We start from the raw sequence: 18230 nt of genomic DNA, 5'->3' as shown, positions 1-18230 counted from the left end.
CGGAGGAAGTTGAAATTCTCTGCCTGTCAACACTGACCACTTCTAACAGTGTTGACAGACCTAGCCCCAGCCAGTGTCCTTGGTTAGACAGGTTTAAAGGCTAAGACTCTATAGGAAGAACATGAAATAAAAGTGAAAAGAGTTCTAAGCCAGGAGAAAGTGAATTCTGTCCAGTGGTCTCTTCTTATGGATTTAAGGCCAGTTTGACACTTTTGTTTATATGCATAAATGTACCAAAAGCCATCCTGATTTTAGGCCATGATACGGAACTTTTCCCCATAAACAAAAAAACCAATTTTAATATGATGTCTTTTATTTTGGGGTGTTGAGGGTGGGAGGAGTGAGTTTAGTCAAACAAGGGGTTTTCTATTATTTTCTCTCTCCAAGAGAGCATGCTGAGAATGAAAGCATTGCTTTGAACTTTTCTGAGGCAGGAAAGTACTTACAAATAGATCATTGGTGAAACATTGATGGCTTAAATTCATCATGTGTCAGTAGTATCTTACTTTCTGTAGCATAATAAATACAATGAAATGCCTAACGTGAGTATTCTCTATAGATTTTTGCTGTGGGATAGGAATGAAATGGAAAGGATATTTAATCTTGAGGAGAGAAGGCAAAGACAATAAAATATTCACTAATGCTTCCAGGAATGGGAATGTTTCCAAGGATAGAAAACCAGAAGAGGAGAAACCAGAGTTTGAAGAGATAATCTTTTAAAACCATAATTTAAGCTCGTATAAACATCCCAACTCTTTGAAATATTTATCTTTCTGACAATACGGTTTTTAGCATGTTCTTATGAAAACATTTGTTGCCTTACCAAGTCCTTACGAATTTCCACATGGAGTCATAAAAAAATCTCTTTTCGCCCAAAGGTTTAGCTAACTTTTGCAGGGTACACATATAAAATACCCATATCATACCCATGTCTGTACAGCTTCATATTACTTATTGAAGGTTGGATCACTGTCTGGTCTTCATAGGATGACACCAGAGAGATGAGAGCAGGTTGATGGGACAGGAATCTAAAAACCCAAAATCCGGATGAATATCTGACAGTTCTCTGTATTTTTATAGAGGTACTGAAATCTTTGAGTGCCTGGTACATAGTGCCTGGTACATAGTAGAGGTTCAGAAAATACTTGCTGAATGAGTGAATGCTTTCCTGTGCAACATTCCCTGGCACTAATAAGCAATAGACATAGCAGACATTTAGTCAGGTAGTACTAATTCTGAATAAATATTCAATATTCCTGAATGAACATTAAGGTGTTCAAAGATTTGAAATTAAAACTATTGGGAATATTTTGGGAAGTGCAGGACATATGGTCACCTTGGTTGTGAGGGTTAGCTCTTTCCACAGATTTGGATCTCCTCTCTCTGTATTTTGCCATCTCCAAAAATAGGGGCGCCGTCAATCTATTCCACAACAGTTTACTGAGTATCTACTACTTACTTTGAACTGTGGAAGTTACAAAACCAGTTAAGACAATTCCTGTGTTCAGAGAGCTTGAGGGTTGATTCAACAGCAGTCAATATTATTTTTAGAGCAGTGTCTTAAAACTTTCATGCCCAAATCAGAGTTGTCCTTCAAAGCAATTTGTTTTGGGGAGGAGACTGCATACTTATTTCCTGTTTCTCCACCATCTTCTAACAGTTCTTTCCCTTGTTTTTATGTTTATTAATATAGTTCATACTTTGATTTTTCATCTCTCCATCAAGTATTTCCAGAATGGGTCTGAATGAAACCTTAGTCCCTTGTGGTGCTACATGGACAAGCTTGAAGGGTAAACTGTAGCACTTATTGAAAGCAGAGAACAGTATTTCAGGATTTGAGATGAGCGCATTAAGTTCAGCCTGGAAGAAGAGCCCACTCACATCCTGTAGATACCTTTTAAGCAAGAGCAAAGAGGGAATGAATACTACAGGCAACTTCAGCAATCTAAACCGGAATTTTGTCATGTTTTGCTCTGTACTTACGAGACTTGATTATTTAAAGCACCGTTTTCCAAATGAGTGTTGGTTTGGGTCCTGGAGACAGTCTGATGCTGTTGGTGACTACTGTGTCTCTCTTTTGTGTCCATCGATAGTTTATATTTTTGGCCACTAGATGGTGCTGTTTCACCTTGAAATAAAATGTATACATCTATTTTAATTGAGTCTTTTGCTTTTTATTTTGTTTATTGTTCCTTTGATGCAGAGATGGTGGAAAATCAAATTCCTTCTTAAATTGGATCTGAGGTTTCCTGTCTCTCTACAGATGCATAGGAATTTTAATGTGATTATCCAGCCTGTAAAGTAACAGGTTTTCAGATTATCATACCACTCAATACATAGTGTTAATTTATTTTGTGAGAAAATACATTTTTTTCCTATAGAAGCATTTTATGTTATATATACTTGGCTGATACGTAAGAGATTACAGTTACACGTTTTATGTGGCTTGATCTGCTGTGTCCTATTCTTGATTTAGGAATCACTTGGGAAAACAACAAAATGCTGATTGCCGGGTCCTGGAGACCCAGGAACCTATATTTTAGTAAGTGCTACAAGTGAGTCTGATGAACGGACATGTGAGTCTGGACTACAGCAGCACCAAGCTCTAATCTCCCACTGCAGCAGTGAGCATTTCTGGTAGACATTAATGTCAGAGCCTACAGTAATTCAAAGTTCAAGAGAGTTGAGACCAAAATTTTGAATGTAGACAGCTCTTTATGTAAATATTGCCTCTAGGAGCCATAATGGATATAATAAGAATTATTAAAGAGAATGTTTGGTTACTTAAGTATGCTAAGGTTGGCGAGAGTCTTGCACAGACAAGGCGGTCCCTGTTAGGACGCCTGAAGGAGCAGGTGGACTCCACATCATGCAGCAATAGCGCGGAGGCCCTCCCAGCTTGTGGTGGTTGGACAGCCATTTTGCCCTACGTTTATTTAGCCCCTCGCCTCGTAATACCTGATACTTAAACACTTCAGAAAGTTTTAACCAGCATTAAGGTCTTTGATCTTCACAGCATCCCTTTGACAGGGCAACTGTCAGAAGAGGGATTAAAGAACAGACTAAGGAAAAGTGCCTGAGGCAGGAGCAGCCACCAGGAGACACAGTCTGGGGAGAGGCCGGGGCCGGAGGTGAGGGCACCATCTCCGATTAGGCCCCGATGCCGGGAGGCCTCCCCAGGAGGCCCGACGTTCCCGAACTCTGAGGCTCCACGTGCACTCCTGTTGACGAGGATTGCCCCATCCTGTCCTAAGAACGGGGAGCTTTAGAAAATGGTTTGCTCCCTCTTGACATCCTTCATCCCTTTCTCTGTCTCTCTCCCTCCCTCTGTCTTTCAGTCACATCTTAGGAGTCATGGCCTTGATGACTGTGAGGTAGAGATGGGTGGGTTAAACCACAATATGAGGATGCACGTGTAGTTCGATAAAATCTGCACCAGGTCAGTTTACTTTCTTATCCTAGTTTGTCCTGGTTTAGAAGGACTCAGGCAGAGCTGCTTGCTAATTGTGAAAGTTGCTCAGCAAACACTGGCTGACTCTGTCGTTGACCTGAGTCTATGACGTGTACTCAGCAGAGAAGGCAGTGTGTTGTAAGCAGTCAGTAAGCTTGGCGTTATTAACGATGGTGGTGGAGATGATGATGCATTCTCTGTTACTCAGCTTTCTCACTAAAGCTAATCGCATAGAACGTTCAGCTTACCCCCCAGGATGGTCTTGGTCTCTGTCAGGCTGACCTGTGGGGTAATAAAACACTCAGATAGTTGGGGAGACTTGAAAAGCTGATTCAAGAGAGAACCCAAGAGGCACGTCCCCACGCAGGCCTTGGCTCTGATGTCTCCTCCTGGAAGATCAGAGCTTGGCCAGCTGCCTCCCGCCCTTTAAGCCCTCCTTTCTCAGTGTGGCCTGACGCCCCTGCCCCGTCCACAGCTGGTCTTCTCGATCCTCCGTCTTGTTCTCCTTTTCCTTTTTGTCATAATATTTACCTTCTAATATACTAGGTCATTTATTTATTTGATTGATTTTTGCCTCCCTGCACAAGACTGTAAGCTTCATGCAGACAAGGGTCTTTTTTTGTCACTAACATATCCCCCAGCCCCTGGAATAGTGCCTGGTACATAGTAGAGGTTCAGAAAATACTTGCTGAATGAATGAATGCTTTCCTGTGCAACATTCCCTGGCACTAATAAGCAATAGACATAGCAGACATTTAGTCAGGTAGTACTAATTCTGAATAAATATTCAATATTCCTGAATGAAGATTAAGGTGTTTTTTCTATTAACCTTGATTGGTAAGAATATCTTCTAAATTGTCACATGGTTTAAAGTATGAATCCAGAGTTGGAAGACATTGGATTACAGTAAACAAGCCCTGAATGGTTTTCTGGGGCAAGTTAGGGGCAAGTTACTAAACTGCTCTGTGCCTTAGTTTCCTCTGTAAACAACCTCACAAAACTGTGGTGTAGAGTAAATGAGTCCTTGCATTTCAAGCCTTAGAACAGGGCCTGGAATGTAGCAAGAGATGAATTAATAAACTGAATTTATAGGTTCTTTACTCGTTTAAAAATAATTATATGGGGCTTCCCTGGTGGCGCAGTGGTTGAGAGTCCGCCTGCCGATGCAGGGGGACACGGGTTCGTGCCCCGGTCCGGGAAGATCCCATATGCCGCGGAGCGGCTGGGCCCGTGAGCCATGGCCGCTGAGCTTGTGCGTCCGGAGCCTGTGCTCCGCAACGGGAGAGGCCACAACGGTGAGAGGCCCGCGTACCGCAAAAAATAATAATAATTATATGATATTTTGCAATTAAATTTAAATAGGTCAGCCAGTGTTCAGAAGGAAAAAAAGCATCGATAAATGCACGGTTTGGGTATTTTCCATATTCCTGTTTTTATTACAGTGACAACACACCTAGAATGAATCAAATATTAAATTTATTATGTAATCTCTTTTCTTATAGTGTAACAGCAGTTTTAAAACAGAGCCTGGGAGTTTCATATGAGTCCTTTGTTTTTGGTTTCTTATAGATCCTCATATTAAGGTTTCTGGAAAGAAAGAAGATGTTAAGGAAGCCAAGGAAATGATCATGTCTGTCTTAGACACAAAAGTAAGTGAATGTTAAGGACACTCAGATGTCAGAACCTTGTCTCTGCAAGGGCTACTTCATGCTGTTGTGAAAGAACCATTTGGAGAAGAAAAACCAGGAGAAAGTAATGGTGGGTTTTGAAATAAGCACGTGTGATTCTACAGTGGATTAAAGTTCTGTTCAAAATTTGAATAGGTTCTCTCATGCTGGGTAATTGAATAATATTCTCTCTCCCCCCCATATAGATATATATTAAAAAATATTGACCCGGATTAGTATAGGACAAGTAATAAAGATTGCAAGAATTAGCATGTTTACCTTTATGATATCAGTAGAAAACCAGAATAATCTTCTGTATAGCTCTGTGTGTGTGATGGCATGAAGTTTCACAATTTGTCTTGTACATTCTGTCTCTCTACAAGTATATGTAGAGAGAGACAATAGAGAAATTAAAATATGTAAAAATGTATACTCGTTTGTGAGAATTTATTTTAATAAACACGTCAAAATCACTTACTATATGCCAGGCACTTAGCTACACCCTTTACAAATATTAATTGGTTTAATCCTTATAACTTTCAGCACAGAGATATTAGGGAATTTGCACAGGATCCAATAGCTGAAAAGTGGGGAGGTGGGATTCAAATCCAGGCTGTCTGGCTCTTAACCGCTATGTTTTGCCACCTGGTATTTCACTGAAATGGTTTCTGATCTCTTCCTCTTTATTTCCTTTCCTGTTCCTTTTTGTTGTTGTTTGTTTAATTTTTAAGAAATATTCACCTTATAATTATTAAATATTTTAGGACATCCAAAAAAGGATATCTTCTTTTCTCTTTTTAGAGGATAAACTAAAAGAAGAACTAAGTTTAAAATCCAAAGTATTTAATGGATATAAGTCTAAAATTTAAGAACTCAGAAAATGTAAACCTATTGATATTTTCAACATCTTGTCGTATTTGACTTTTTAATTTTACTTTTTAAGGACTGAAGAATTTCAATATCAATTTTATGAATGAGAAAACATTTCATCTCAGTCTTTATAATTTTATAGCACTGCATTTTCCCAAATTAAATACATGGATTCCAGTCTGACTGTAATTATACATTATGTTTTAGAATTTTACATTTTGCGTTAATGTAACTAACAAATCTTACACTCCGTATTGGTTTTCTTAAGCCTTTTTACTGCTAGAGATGCATACTTTGTGGTATCTTCCTCACTCTTACTCCTACCGGCAAGAATAATTTATTTACTTCGTAAAATTTGACATACAGTGATAGAGAAGTTGTGAAATGTTTGTAGATACTTTTTTATTCCATTTTGAATTTTATTGTTATTAATAGTTTTCTATCATTGTTCAACGTTTCTACTAACATACATGTATTCACTCTTGTAATTATTTTCATCTGTTTTTAGTTATTTGAATTCTGTTTCATGAATAATATCTATTAAAGGAAAAATGAGTAATTTTTTTATAATTATACCTAATTTTACTTAAATACTACTGTCCCAAAAATTATCTTGGTAAAAAGTATATCTTTCTATTTTTTCTGACAAATCTGTCTTTAAATGAAAATTTTTTTTATTAGCCAAGGAGAAATAGATAGAAATTGAAAAATTTATAGATTAAGATGATCTTAATAAGAAATGTAAGATTTTCCACTGGGTCACTTTTAGTTAATCCTATTCCTTTGGGGGAAAAGTGGTTTTTAGGAGTTGTTCCTTCTGTTTTCATTCATCAAGTAATAATACATTATTTCCACGTAGAGCAATCGGGTCACCTTGAAGATGGATGTTTCACATACAGAACATTCTCATGTAATCGGCAAAGGTGGCAACAATATTAAGAAGGTGATGGAAGAAACAGGATGCCACATCCACTTTCCAGATTCCAACAGGAATAATCAAGCAGAAAAAAGCAACCAGGTGCTTTGTCTTTTCACATGAACTTTTATGGGACAAATTAAAGCTTGAATTTTCTGTATGCATAACTTTTTTGGGAGATGAGAGCAAAAGAGTAATCATGAAGATGGCATTTAGTATGGATTTTATGTCCCTCTCCAAGGAGACTGAAGGTGCTCTTCCTTTTTAAAGAGATGAGTTGTAGATGGGCCATAAATCCTTGATCTCTAAATGGTTTGTAGAAGACAGGGAAGGATATCATGGCAACATAAAACGAAGTCCCTACGAAAGGCTCCGAAGGCATGTGAGTTAGGAAAGGACCTGAAAGCTTGCCTAGTCCAGGCACCTGTTGATAGCTGGGATTCTGTCTGCAGCATCGCACAGGTGGTCCTCCAGGTTACACTGGAGCACCTTCTGAGAGGCAATGTATGAGTGTCTGACTTCCTCACATTGACTGAATTATGGCTGTTTTATACACATTTTTTTCTCGTTCTTGTGTTTCGAAACAAATGGAACTCACCTGTCTACATGAAAACGCTGTCAGTACTTGAAGAACAGATGGTGTTCTTTGTGTTATTTGGAAGTTTTGTCTCCTCTAATCACAATATAGAAACTATGTTGGCCACAAAGATGAATACGATATAGTTTTTTCTCTGTGGGGACTAATGGTGACAATGGGACACATACATAAAGAACTAGATAGGAAGCCATGGTGAAAAGCAAGAGCAGTAATCAAAATATTTGATGGCTGATACGGCATGGGCATGGCCCATGAGAGAGTACTGTCCTGGAGCCCCACTCCCTTGCCCTAACGCCAAGAGTAATTCTTTAGTTGATGGATCATAGGAAAGCCCAGGAGATCCCAGGAGAGGGCTGTTGGAGCAGCAGTTTTTTTTGCCAACTAGCATGGAAGTAGTTCATTATTTTGAGAACTTAGTGCGGCACTATCATTGCACATCTCGTATTCAGAGAGTTTTTATAAAAAGGGAGAAAATGCAGTGAACACGAGAAATTGTGAAGAGGGCAGGATGGGCTCATGGGGGCTGGGAGGTTTTAGCTAAGTCCAGGAGGTGACGTTGTTCGGTTGACACACATCACCAGAGCTTGTTAAAATCCAGATTCTGATTAAGTAGCTCTGGGTTGGTGCCTGAGATCCCTCATCTTTAACAAACTCCCAGATAGGCGATGCTGTTTTATCCTGGACGACACTTTGAGTAGTGAGGGTGTAGATAACTGGGAAAGCAGATGTGGGTTCAAGTACAATAAATCTAACTCTGTGTTTTCTTTTTTTGCAGGTATCTATAGCAGGACAACCGGCAGGAGTAGAATCGGCCCGAGTTAGAATTCGGGTAACTGTTTATTACCTTTAGTACTGTAAATCAATGTCAGCGATGTCTGCATCATAAGGCAATAAAAATACCATAATTTATCAATCTATAACCAAATCGTATGTTCAACATGTAGGAAATAGTGACAGAAATTGTATTAATATATCAGAGGTGTTTCTTAGAGATGTTCTGGATTTTATCGGGCTTGATTTCTCTGATGATTTTGAAATGATCAAAAAGACGCCTGAGGAAAAATGCCACAGGCAGCTTAAGTTACAAACTCTCAGGTTTCACAAAAGGCTCCTTTCGTTTAAAAAACTTTATATAGTCTACCCAAGCTTGTGGCTGTAATAAAAGCATTATGTTTTAAAATTCCATCTTCAGAAAAGAATGAATGAACTACACACATCTCTAAATGTACAATGACTTAACTATCTGCCCTGTTCTGTAATTTCATTTTAGGAGCTGCTTCCTTTGGTGCTGATGTTTGAGCTGCCGATTGCTGGAATTCTTCAACCAGTGCCCGATCCTAATTCCCCCTCTATTCAGCACATATCACAGACGTACAACATTTCAGTGTCATTTAAACAGCGGTCCCGAATGTATGGTGCTACTGTGATAGTACGAGGGTCTCAGAATAACACAAGTGCTGTGAAGGTAAGTGGTTTAGGTAATTCCGAACATTGTAGGTGTACAAATCACGCAAGTTTTATTTTTAAAGGATTTTAAAAGTAATTTGTTTTCCAGAATTTTTTCTCATAGTACATTCTGGTTCTTAGAATGTGTTGAGTTTTTCCATAGCTGTCAGAAGTGCAGTAGAATCTTTCCCTTCAACGTGGACAGTTACTGTATAGGCCTACTTCTTTCCCACCCTTTTCTTCTAGGAAGGAACTGCCATGCTGTTGGAACATCTCGCCGGGAGCTTGGCGTCAGCTATCCCCGTGAGCACGCAACTAGATATCGCAGCTCAGCATCATCTCTTTATGATGGGTCGGAATGGAAGCAACATCAAACATATCATGCAGAGAACGGGTGCTCAGATCCACTTTCCCGATCCCAGTAATCCACAAAAGAAATCCACCGTCTACCTCCAGGGCACCATTGAGTCTGTCTGTCTTGCAAGGCAATATCTCATGGTAGGTTTACTGAAGTTAATGGTACGATTTTTTTTTTTTTTTTTTTTTACCTCTTTGGGTACAGTGTTTGTGGCTGCCCGTACTGTACCAACGTGGTATTTATGGAAGCACTTTGAAATCCTGGTCAAATAAGCAACTTACTTGGTAAAAGGAAATAAAAGAATAAGGTACATAGTGCCTCACAGACTTAATTTCAATAGATAGGTGAGTAATTTCCTTTTAGTATTTTTTTAACTTACACTAAGCAACAGAAGAGGTTACATTGAGATAACTGGCTGTATTTTGTGGAAGGTGCTTATTTTTATTTGACGTGTAATATTAGTTTGAAGATGGTTATTTTTATTTAATGTGTAGTATTAGTTTGCGTTTGCCAAAAAAGTCTTCTGTTTAAACAGAAAAGTTAACACATTGAAAATTTTACCCTCAAAGATGTAAATTTTGGTAGCATGAAACATTTGAACATTTCATAAATCTCTGATAAAATTTTAAAAATGCTGTTTAAGCCATGAATTTGAGTGTCATGCATTGAAGAAAAATAACAGTTATATAACTTACTACTGCTTCCAGTGTATAATTTTCAATATTTCTACCCTTCCTATATTCATTAAAAAACCCAGTGTGTAGATTGATGTATAGTAACAAAATGGACTGAAATATGGTGGACTCACAAGTATTCTTATTAAAAACACCATTATATTCTCCTGTTCAGGCTAGACCTTTAGTGACATTTGAGTCCATAAGCTTCAGGTGTGACATTTGCTGTTATTAACTTGTAGAATCTGTTCTTGAGAAACTTTCAGAAGATCCAGATTTGTATTGTTGATTCCATTCCTCTGACAGATGAGAACTTGTTATAATCATTAAGGATTATAATATATAATTTTAAGAATTAATTTTTAATTTTCTTAAAAGCCAGGCTTACTTAGGCTACTTTTAATATATGGCTAGTTAGAGAGCATATTTGTATTCAAAGATTATTATGATTTCTCTTCATATTTTCTTTACTGTGCTTTTCAAGTTCTTTAGATATTATTTTGAGTTAGTAAACTTTTCAAGCCATCAGCACAGTTATGAATTCATATTCATACTTTGATCACACCTGCCAAAAATACAGGTGTGCAGTGAGACATATTATTAAACCATACTGAAAGACGTGAGGGAGAGATAAATTAAATGGCTTTAACTTACATTTTAAATACCATCACCGGGCTTCCCTGATGGTGCAGTGGTTGAGAGTCCACCTGCCAATGCAGGGGACACGGGTTCGTGCCCCGGTCCACGAAGATCCCATGGTGCTGCAGAGCGGCTGGGCCCGTGAACCATGGCCACTGAGCCAGTGCGTCCGGAGCCTGTGCTCCGCAATGGGAGAGGCCACAACAGTGAGAGGCCCATGTACCTCAAAAATAAATAAATAAATAAAATAAAATAAAATAAATAAATACCATCACCATTTTTTTATAGCAGTGTCCTTACAAACATCACTTATCCAGACGAGAAATGGAACTTGGTGATTTCATTTTAATTCTAGTATGTTTGATGGTAATTTCTTCTGATAATTATGTACAAATCCATCAAGCTGTACATCGTAAAAATGTATGGGATCTGGTTCCTATACTAAGTAGATTAGGGGCCAGGAAGACAACATCAGAGAAAAAAAGTGCTAAACTCTGCCATGCTAAAGAGTGAGATAGTGAAAAGAAGGGGTGATAGTAGCATTTTACTCCAGGAAGGAGGTAAGGTTTGAGCTGTGTCAGAAGAGAAGTAGGAATTGGGTTGGCAAAGAAGCCTTTTGATCAGTTGATACCAATGTCAGAACCTGTTTAAAAGATAGTCAAGAGGCTGGTCTAGCCTGGAGGAAGGGGCAGACATGTACACATAAACCTGTGATTGCACCAGCAAAGCCGAGCTGAAATGTGGAGATTTTTAAAGGCTGATACATGTTTAGATTTCATTCAGAAGACAATAAAAAGCCTCCACTGTAAATTTTTGAGCCAGGGCACAAGATTAGTATCCTTGATGTGGCTGAGAATCTAGTTCCTGGTGTCACTAACAAAACTGATGTCAGAAAATGGAGGAATTTTCCAAGGTGGAGAGTAGATAAAGAATTCAGGGCCAAAAATAAACGTAAGACACATGTTTTTGTCATCCAAAAAATAGTTTCTACCCCTCAACATTATTTGCACAGCAGCCTTCTAAGCTATGTGAAGGTATATAATTTAGCTTTAATACTTTGGTTTACTCTTTAAATCTATAAAAGATTGTATTATCTGTAGGCATGTTAAATTACTGGATGTTTAAATGAGTAACTTTTTTACCTCTCACCCTTTCCGTTGTGACATTTCCTAGGGTTGTCTTCCTCTTGTGCTAATGTTTGATATGAAGGAAGAAATCGAAGTTGATCCACAGTTCATTGCTCAGTTGATGGAACAGCTCGACGTCTTCATCAGTATTAAACCAAAGCCAAAACAGCCGAGCAAGGTTGGTTCAGAGTCTGGGCCCAAAGAGAACCATGTATCACCTCACGTTCTGTATAGTGTTATTTTCATATAAATGTGTATTTGCATATACATGGAACTAAATATTCTATATAATAATAATATACATCGTTATATATTATATTTAGTTATTTTATATAAATTTGTAACAGCATTCATTATTGATTTTTTTTTTTAATATATATGTTGGTTTTTGGAGTCCATTTGTAACCATCATTTAAATTACATATATGGGAAGGAAAGAGAAAACATTTTCTTACTAATTTGCAATCTGGTAACTTTAAACGTTACTAACTTGCTGGAGAGTTGGTAAGGCTAAATAAGTGTTGTGTTATGTGCATATGTGTATGTGTACACATCCAAGGCAATTAAAAAAATACTTAGTTTACTTACTAATTGTGAGCCACTGTGCTAGCCCTGGAGATTTAAAGAATAGGCGCCATTGTCTGTCATATATACGTTATTGTTTGTTTTTGGTTCTGGGTTTTTTTTTTTGCGGTACGCAGGCCTCTCACTGTTGTGGCCTCTCCCGTTGCGGAGCACAGGCTCCGGCCGCGCAGGCTCAGCGGCCACGGCTCACGGGCCCAGCTGCTCCGCGGCATGTGGGATCTTCCCAGACCGGGGCATGAACCCGTGTCCCCTGCATCGGCAGGCAGACTCGCAACCACTGCGCCACCAGGGAAGCCCTGTCATATATACTTTAAATAATGAAGTATCTCCAGTTCACCCTTCTTGGAACTTCTCCTCTAAGATGCTGCAAAGTTTAATGGGATAATTCTGGCGTTATTAAGTGCTAGTGAGAGTTTGAGGAAAGAGGAGTGTTCCTACATTAAAGCATGTAAGTTGATACAACCACTTTGAAAAGCAACTTGTGATCATGTGCTCACACTGAAAACACGGATACCCTACCCTCAGTGATGCTACTTCTACTTATACATGCCGAAGAAACCTTTGTATCAGAAGCCAAAGGACAAGAATGGTGTTGAATAAAAAAAGCAAGTTGTGGACTTCCCTGGTGGCGCAGTGGTTAAGAGTCTGCCTGCCAATGCAGGGGACACAGGTTTGAGCCCTGGTCTGGGAAGATCCCACATGCCGTGGAGCAGCTAAGCCCGTGCGCCACAACTACTGAGCCTGCGCTCTAGAGCCCACGAGGCACAACTACTGAAGCCCACATGCCTAGAGCCCGTGCTCTGCAACAAGAGAAGCCACCGCAGTGAGAAGCCCACGCACTGCAACGAAGAGTAACCCCCGCTCGCTGCAACTAGAGAAAGCCCGTGCACAGCAACAAAGACCCAACGCAGCCAAAAATTTAAAAAAAAAAAAAAAGCAAGTTGCATAATAACATGTACTAAATGATAACATTTATGTATATTTTTAATTATAGTAGGTAAAACACCAAACAGTTGTGCCTTCCATTTTTAAAATTTCTAAACTGAATTTTATCATATATGCACATATGCATATGGTATATGTATTAACATGTATTACTATATACAATTTTGTCTGTATGTAAATAATGTGGTATTTAGTGTCCAACGTAAGAAAAAGAATCATGCGTTCTTCAAAAGAAAACTTTAAAGGAGAAGATAGGATTGATTCTAAATGAACTTGATATATTGAGCTTAAAGTTAGAGAATAGAATGTTAATTTTATGTATTGGGAAGCTTCGTACTTTACTAACTTGAGTTGACTAGAGTCACTGTACGTACCAGAAGGAAGTGATACAGTCAGAAGAGACTTTGCGTGTAAAGATGGACAGGCACAGGAAGATTTCTGGAGTTCAGCAAGAAGTGAGCAGAGGTCAGGGGAAAAGAGATTTTAAGTGAGAACTCTGCAGCCTTGCAGCATCCCAGGGCTGTTTAATTATGCCTCACAGGCCCCGAGGCTGACTACTGCTTTAACTGCTGTCTCAGCCACACATTTTCTTTATTGTCCACTGGAGGCTTTCCCCCTTGGGTTCACATTTCCAATTTTCCGGATGAGTCCATTGAAGAAAAAAAGAAGATTTATTGTTTGGAAATTTATTTTACTATAAGCTTTGCCACAAATATGTCATCAATGAGGAAGAGTGGTACCTCAAGGTCCATTAGTTAACTAGTAGACTGTAAATGTCAAATGTAAGTGACTATTATTATGCAGTCTGTATATGGTGACTTGTTTGATTTGTTTTGTAAAGATGAGATAAAGGGGGGAAAGCTTTAATGTAGAGACAAGAGGATATAAACGAGAATGGGCTGTAGAGACAGAAGGACCCAAGTTCCAGTCCTCTAGCTGTTCCTCCACAGCTGTGCTGTGACCTTGGGTAAGGCCCTTGTCCTCACTGAACATGAATAATAATTCCACCCCATGAGGTTTTGCAGGAATTAGAATATATGTGCAGCTTCCATCACAGTGCCTGGGACACAGGACACACCCAGTAAATGGTAACTAACATTTTATGGTTTTACCAAAAGGAGTAAACTTAGGAAATACGTGGTTAGAATTTGCAGTTGATTTTAAAGCATCATTCATCCATTCCCTGAGTGGAATTCTTATTACCATATTCATTTCTCAGCCCCCTCCCCAATTCATTGTAGACTACTTGCATGTCACTTTTTTCTTTCTCATTATGTGTTTTCATAGTCTGTGATTGTGAAAAGTGTTGAGCGAAATGCGTTAAATATGTATGAAGCAAGGAAATGTCTCCTCGGACTTGAAAGCAGTGGGGTTACCATAGCAACCAGTCCATCCCCAGCATCATGCCCTGCCGGCCTGGCATGTCCCAGCCTGGATATCTTAGCTTCCGCAGGCCTCGGACTCACTGGACTAGGTATAAAATTTATTATTATAGCCCTTCTCAGCCTCTGGGGGATTGCTTATCCAGTTTCCTTTCTTTCTACTGTTTGGGGCTACATTTTAAAGGCTGTTTTTTTCCTCTTCAGGCCCTATGATCAGGTGAAAAGCAACAAAACTCGAATCAATCCATTTTGATTTTTTTGTTAAACTCTATAGATTTCTGTTTCCTAGATTCTTTTTATTTTGGCATAAGTAGTCAAGGTCTGGCTGTTGTACTTTCGGTGGCTGTGTTTGTTCTTCTAAATTAAGAATGCCATTGAGAGTGAAGTGAGCCGGCTGACTATAATTTATGTGTTTGTTCTCTCTTGCATTTGCAATATTGCCCCTAGTCCCTAGAGATAATGATTATCCAGTTTGCTTTTCAAAAAGTAATTGCAGACCTGCATGAGGGGTGGGGAGGAGGGAGGAGAAAGGAAGCAGAACCCTCAGTCCTAGTGGTTAGGCCTGCCTTGCCCAAACACAAAGGAGATCTAGCCTGCGGCCACCATGGGAAACAAACCAACCTGCATTTATATCTAAGGTGAAGAAGAGAAAGATGAAAGAACAACATCATCTTGGTGCTTTAGTTCTTTAAGAAAGCAGGGTGAGCCACTTAATAGGCATGGTGTGATATGTATTGCCTCATTTACGGATTCCCATCTTGTAGGATGAAGTTCATTGCTATGTTACAGTTATTCTAGGTTCACTACTTTTTGCACATTTTTCAGTAGCCATTATATAAAAAGTTAATGCAATAACCCTCGCAGATCATTCTACCAAGTTCAGTGTTGAGACAGAAAAAAATACTCTCAGCAGTCTTTCAAATTTTTAATAGCTATTCTTGCTTTTTAAAAATGTAATATGGTTATAATATGATTAAGATTCCAAGTATCCCTGCCCAGACACCATTACAAGTAAAGACAGATTTTCCTCCTTGGCCCCTAATCTCCCAAAGTTGTCCCTTCCACTGGAGATTCTGAACAGAGTTGTAATAACACAGCAATGCATGTGAGTCAGGACATGCCAATCAGGCAACTTAGCAGGAACTGAGTTCTTCCTGCACTAGAGAGAAAAAAAGTGAGCAAAGATCACAGTGATTTAATTTTAAGATGTTTTCATGGCTATCTCTAGCCTCTAATACTTAATGCTTTAAGTATTCCTGGGAACTTATTTATACAAACTCACATTTCACTTTAGAACATATTTGAAATGCCCGAAGGGAAATTTCATTACTAAATCAAAGATTAAATCCTTAAAACAAGGAAAAAGCGGAAAAACAATTCTTTTTTCTGAGAAAAGTCTTCATACGCATTGAGATGGACCCAAAAACGTCATGTATGGACAGTCATACATGGTATGAAAACGGTTCCAGGTGGGCCAGCCTCTGCAAATGGACCGAAGGGAGATATTCTGTTGCAGGAAAACGTCCCCCTACTTACTGCTATTTGCAAGTGGTTTAAAAAGAGTTTGTTTGGAAGGAGGTGACAAGTGAATTAGGCAGAGAAATACAAAGTGGGTCTCCACGTGAGCACAGTTTTGTTCATCCTGGCTAGTTGAAGTGATTATGAAGCAACTGATGGGTGCTCTAGGCCCCTGACTACTGTCCTGGTCTGGGCATATCTGTCTTCCATTTCTGTTTGTGGGCAAGCGGGGTCCTGTGCTGGAGTTGTATCATGCAGTATTTCATGTGAATATTTGAAAGAAGGTAATCTGTCACTCATATCTTATATTTGGAAAATATCAGACTATATGGATGTGCATTCCAAATGGCAGTATTGATGCCATCTGTATTTTTAAATCTTGAGTTTATGTGTACTGACTTTACGTTCATTCATTACAGGTCTTTTGGGACCCACTGCCTTATCTCTCAATACTTCGACAACCCCGAACTCACTTTTGAATGCTCTTAATAGCTCAGTCAGTCCTTTGCAAAGTCCGAGTTCTGGTACCCCTAGCCCCACATTGTGGGCACCTCCACTTGCTAGTACTTCAAGTGCCACAGGTCAGTATTATTTAAGTACAATCAAAGGTGTGGATTCTTAGGTATTAATCAGTTTTTCAGTAAAATTTACTAGTGGTTCCGTTTCCGTAGGGAAGAACTATATGGTTCAAAGAATACTGCAGCCAAACAAATTCTCCAAAGTGTAAATCAGCTAAAACGAAGCATAATAAAGCAGTGAGATTTTCATAAAAGTAATATGTAATCTTCAAACGTGACAAGCAGATCAGGAAAAAGGGCGTGGTGTGCAGGGAGCAGTAGCAAAAGTGCACGAGGGTCACTGACCTGGTAATTAGGAAATGCACGTTCTAGTTTGACAAGTTTGCTTGGTAGTCATATGTACATGCTAAATCTAGCTAGTTTCCTCATTTGTACAGTGAAGAGCTTGGACTAAATCTCTCTAAAATGTTGTTCCATTTTAATACTTCTTCTGTGTTTTTATAGTAACGTGTTAAACCTGTTAACAGAGAGGTATCAAAATTGAATTCTCAGTTTGCAGCAACAAAAATGACTTTTTTTGTTGTTACTGAAAATAATAAAATAATGCTTCTTGATTCTGAGTTTATTCCTGTCTAATGTCTGTCTTCATGAAATGCTGTTGTAGGTTTTTCTGCTATACCACACCTTATGATTCCATCTACTGCCCAAGCCACATTAACCAATATTTTGTTGTCTGGAGTGCCCACCTACGGGCACACAGCTCCATCTCCCCCGCCTGGCTTGACTCCTGTTGATGTCCATATCAACAGTATGCAGACAGAAAGCAAAAAAATCTCTGCTTCTTTAAACGGACACACACAGGTAATGCCCTTCGGCAAGAATCATGTGATCTATGCTGTTTGTAAGAGATAAGCCACTGGTAACGCGATGAATTTTAGAATTGTGACCATATCTCTGTGTTGTTTTCTATTATTATTTCAGTCTCCGAATATAAAATATGGTGCAATATCCACTTCATCACTTGGAGAAAAAGTGCTGAGTGCGAATCATGGTGATCCATCCAGACAAACAACTGCATCTGAGCAGGCATCTCCCAAATCAAACCCTGCAGAAGGTATCTTTCCTTCTGAACTTGAGCCTGCTCTGTTGATTGGATAAAGGGGATTGTAGAAAGTCTGTGCAGTGATTTGAAGTGGGTTTTGCTAACTAGTCATGATTCACCCTGCCTCAAGACTGCAGAGAGACAGTATCTTGAATGAAATTCCAAAGAACATGGTGAAAGAGCACTTTGCCATAGAAAGAACCATTTTCCCATTACATTGGCCCTTCCTAAATTAAAGTGAATGTAATTGTGCAGCAGGAAAGCATTAACTTACTAAGTGTGTGTGTGTGTGTCTGTGTGTGTAATTTTTTCCCGAGTATTTCTTTTAATAACACCTTCATCCTTAACAATCTTTAAAGAAACATGAGGGTCTTCCAATTTCATCATGAGTTTTTGAGGTAGCCTGAATTTAAGGCATCTTCTCTGTAGCTGAA

At 39.0% G+C, this 18230-nt stretch overlaps 1 protein-coding gene across 2 annotated transcripts in view; it reads left to right on the top strand.

The window, feature by feature from the left end:
* Nucleotides 1–18230, top strand: part of BICC1 (BicC family RNA binding protein 1) — a 297957-nt gene that overhangs the window by 242473 nt on the left and 37254 nt on the right. For both annotated transcript variants that reach the window (XM_024765245.1, XM_024765246.1), the window contains exons 4-13: nt 5021–5100; nt 6848–7006; nt 8278–8331; nt 8773–8967; nt 9195–9446; nt 11793–11924; nt 14564–14750; nt 16596–16757; nt 17359–17555; nt 17676–17808. In XM_024765245.1, coding sequence (XP_024621013.1) covers nt 5021–5100; nt 6848–7006; nt 8278–8331; nt 8773–8967; nt 9195–9446; nt 11793–11924; nt 14564–14750; nt 16596–16757; nt 17359–17555; nt 17676–17808 — 1551 coding nt within the window. The remainder of the gene's footprint in view (nt 1–5020; nt 5101–6847; nt 7007–8277; nt 8332–8772; nt 8968–9194; nt 9447–11792; nt 11925–14563; nt 14751–16595; nt 16758–17358; nt 17556–17675; nt 17809–18230) is intronic.

Source organism: Neophocaena asiaeorientalis, unplaced genomic scaffold, assembly GCF_003031525.2.
Source record: "Neophocaena asiaeorientalis asiaeorientalis breed wild unplaced genomic scaffold, Neophocaena_asiaeorientalis_V1.1 scaffold183, whole genome shotgun sequence".
NCBI lineage: Eukaryota > Metazoa > Chordata > Mammalia > Artiodactyla > Phocoenidae > Neophocaena > Neophocaena asiaeorientalis.
This window is presented reverse-complemented; position numbering and strand designations above follow the sequence as displayed.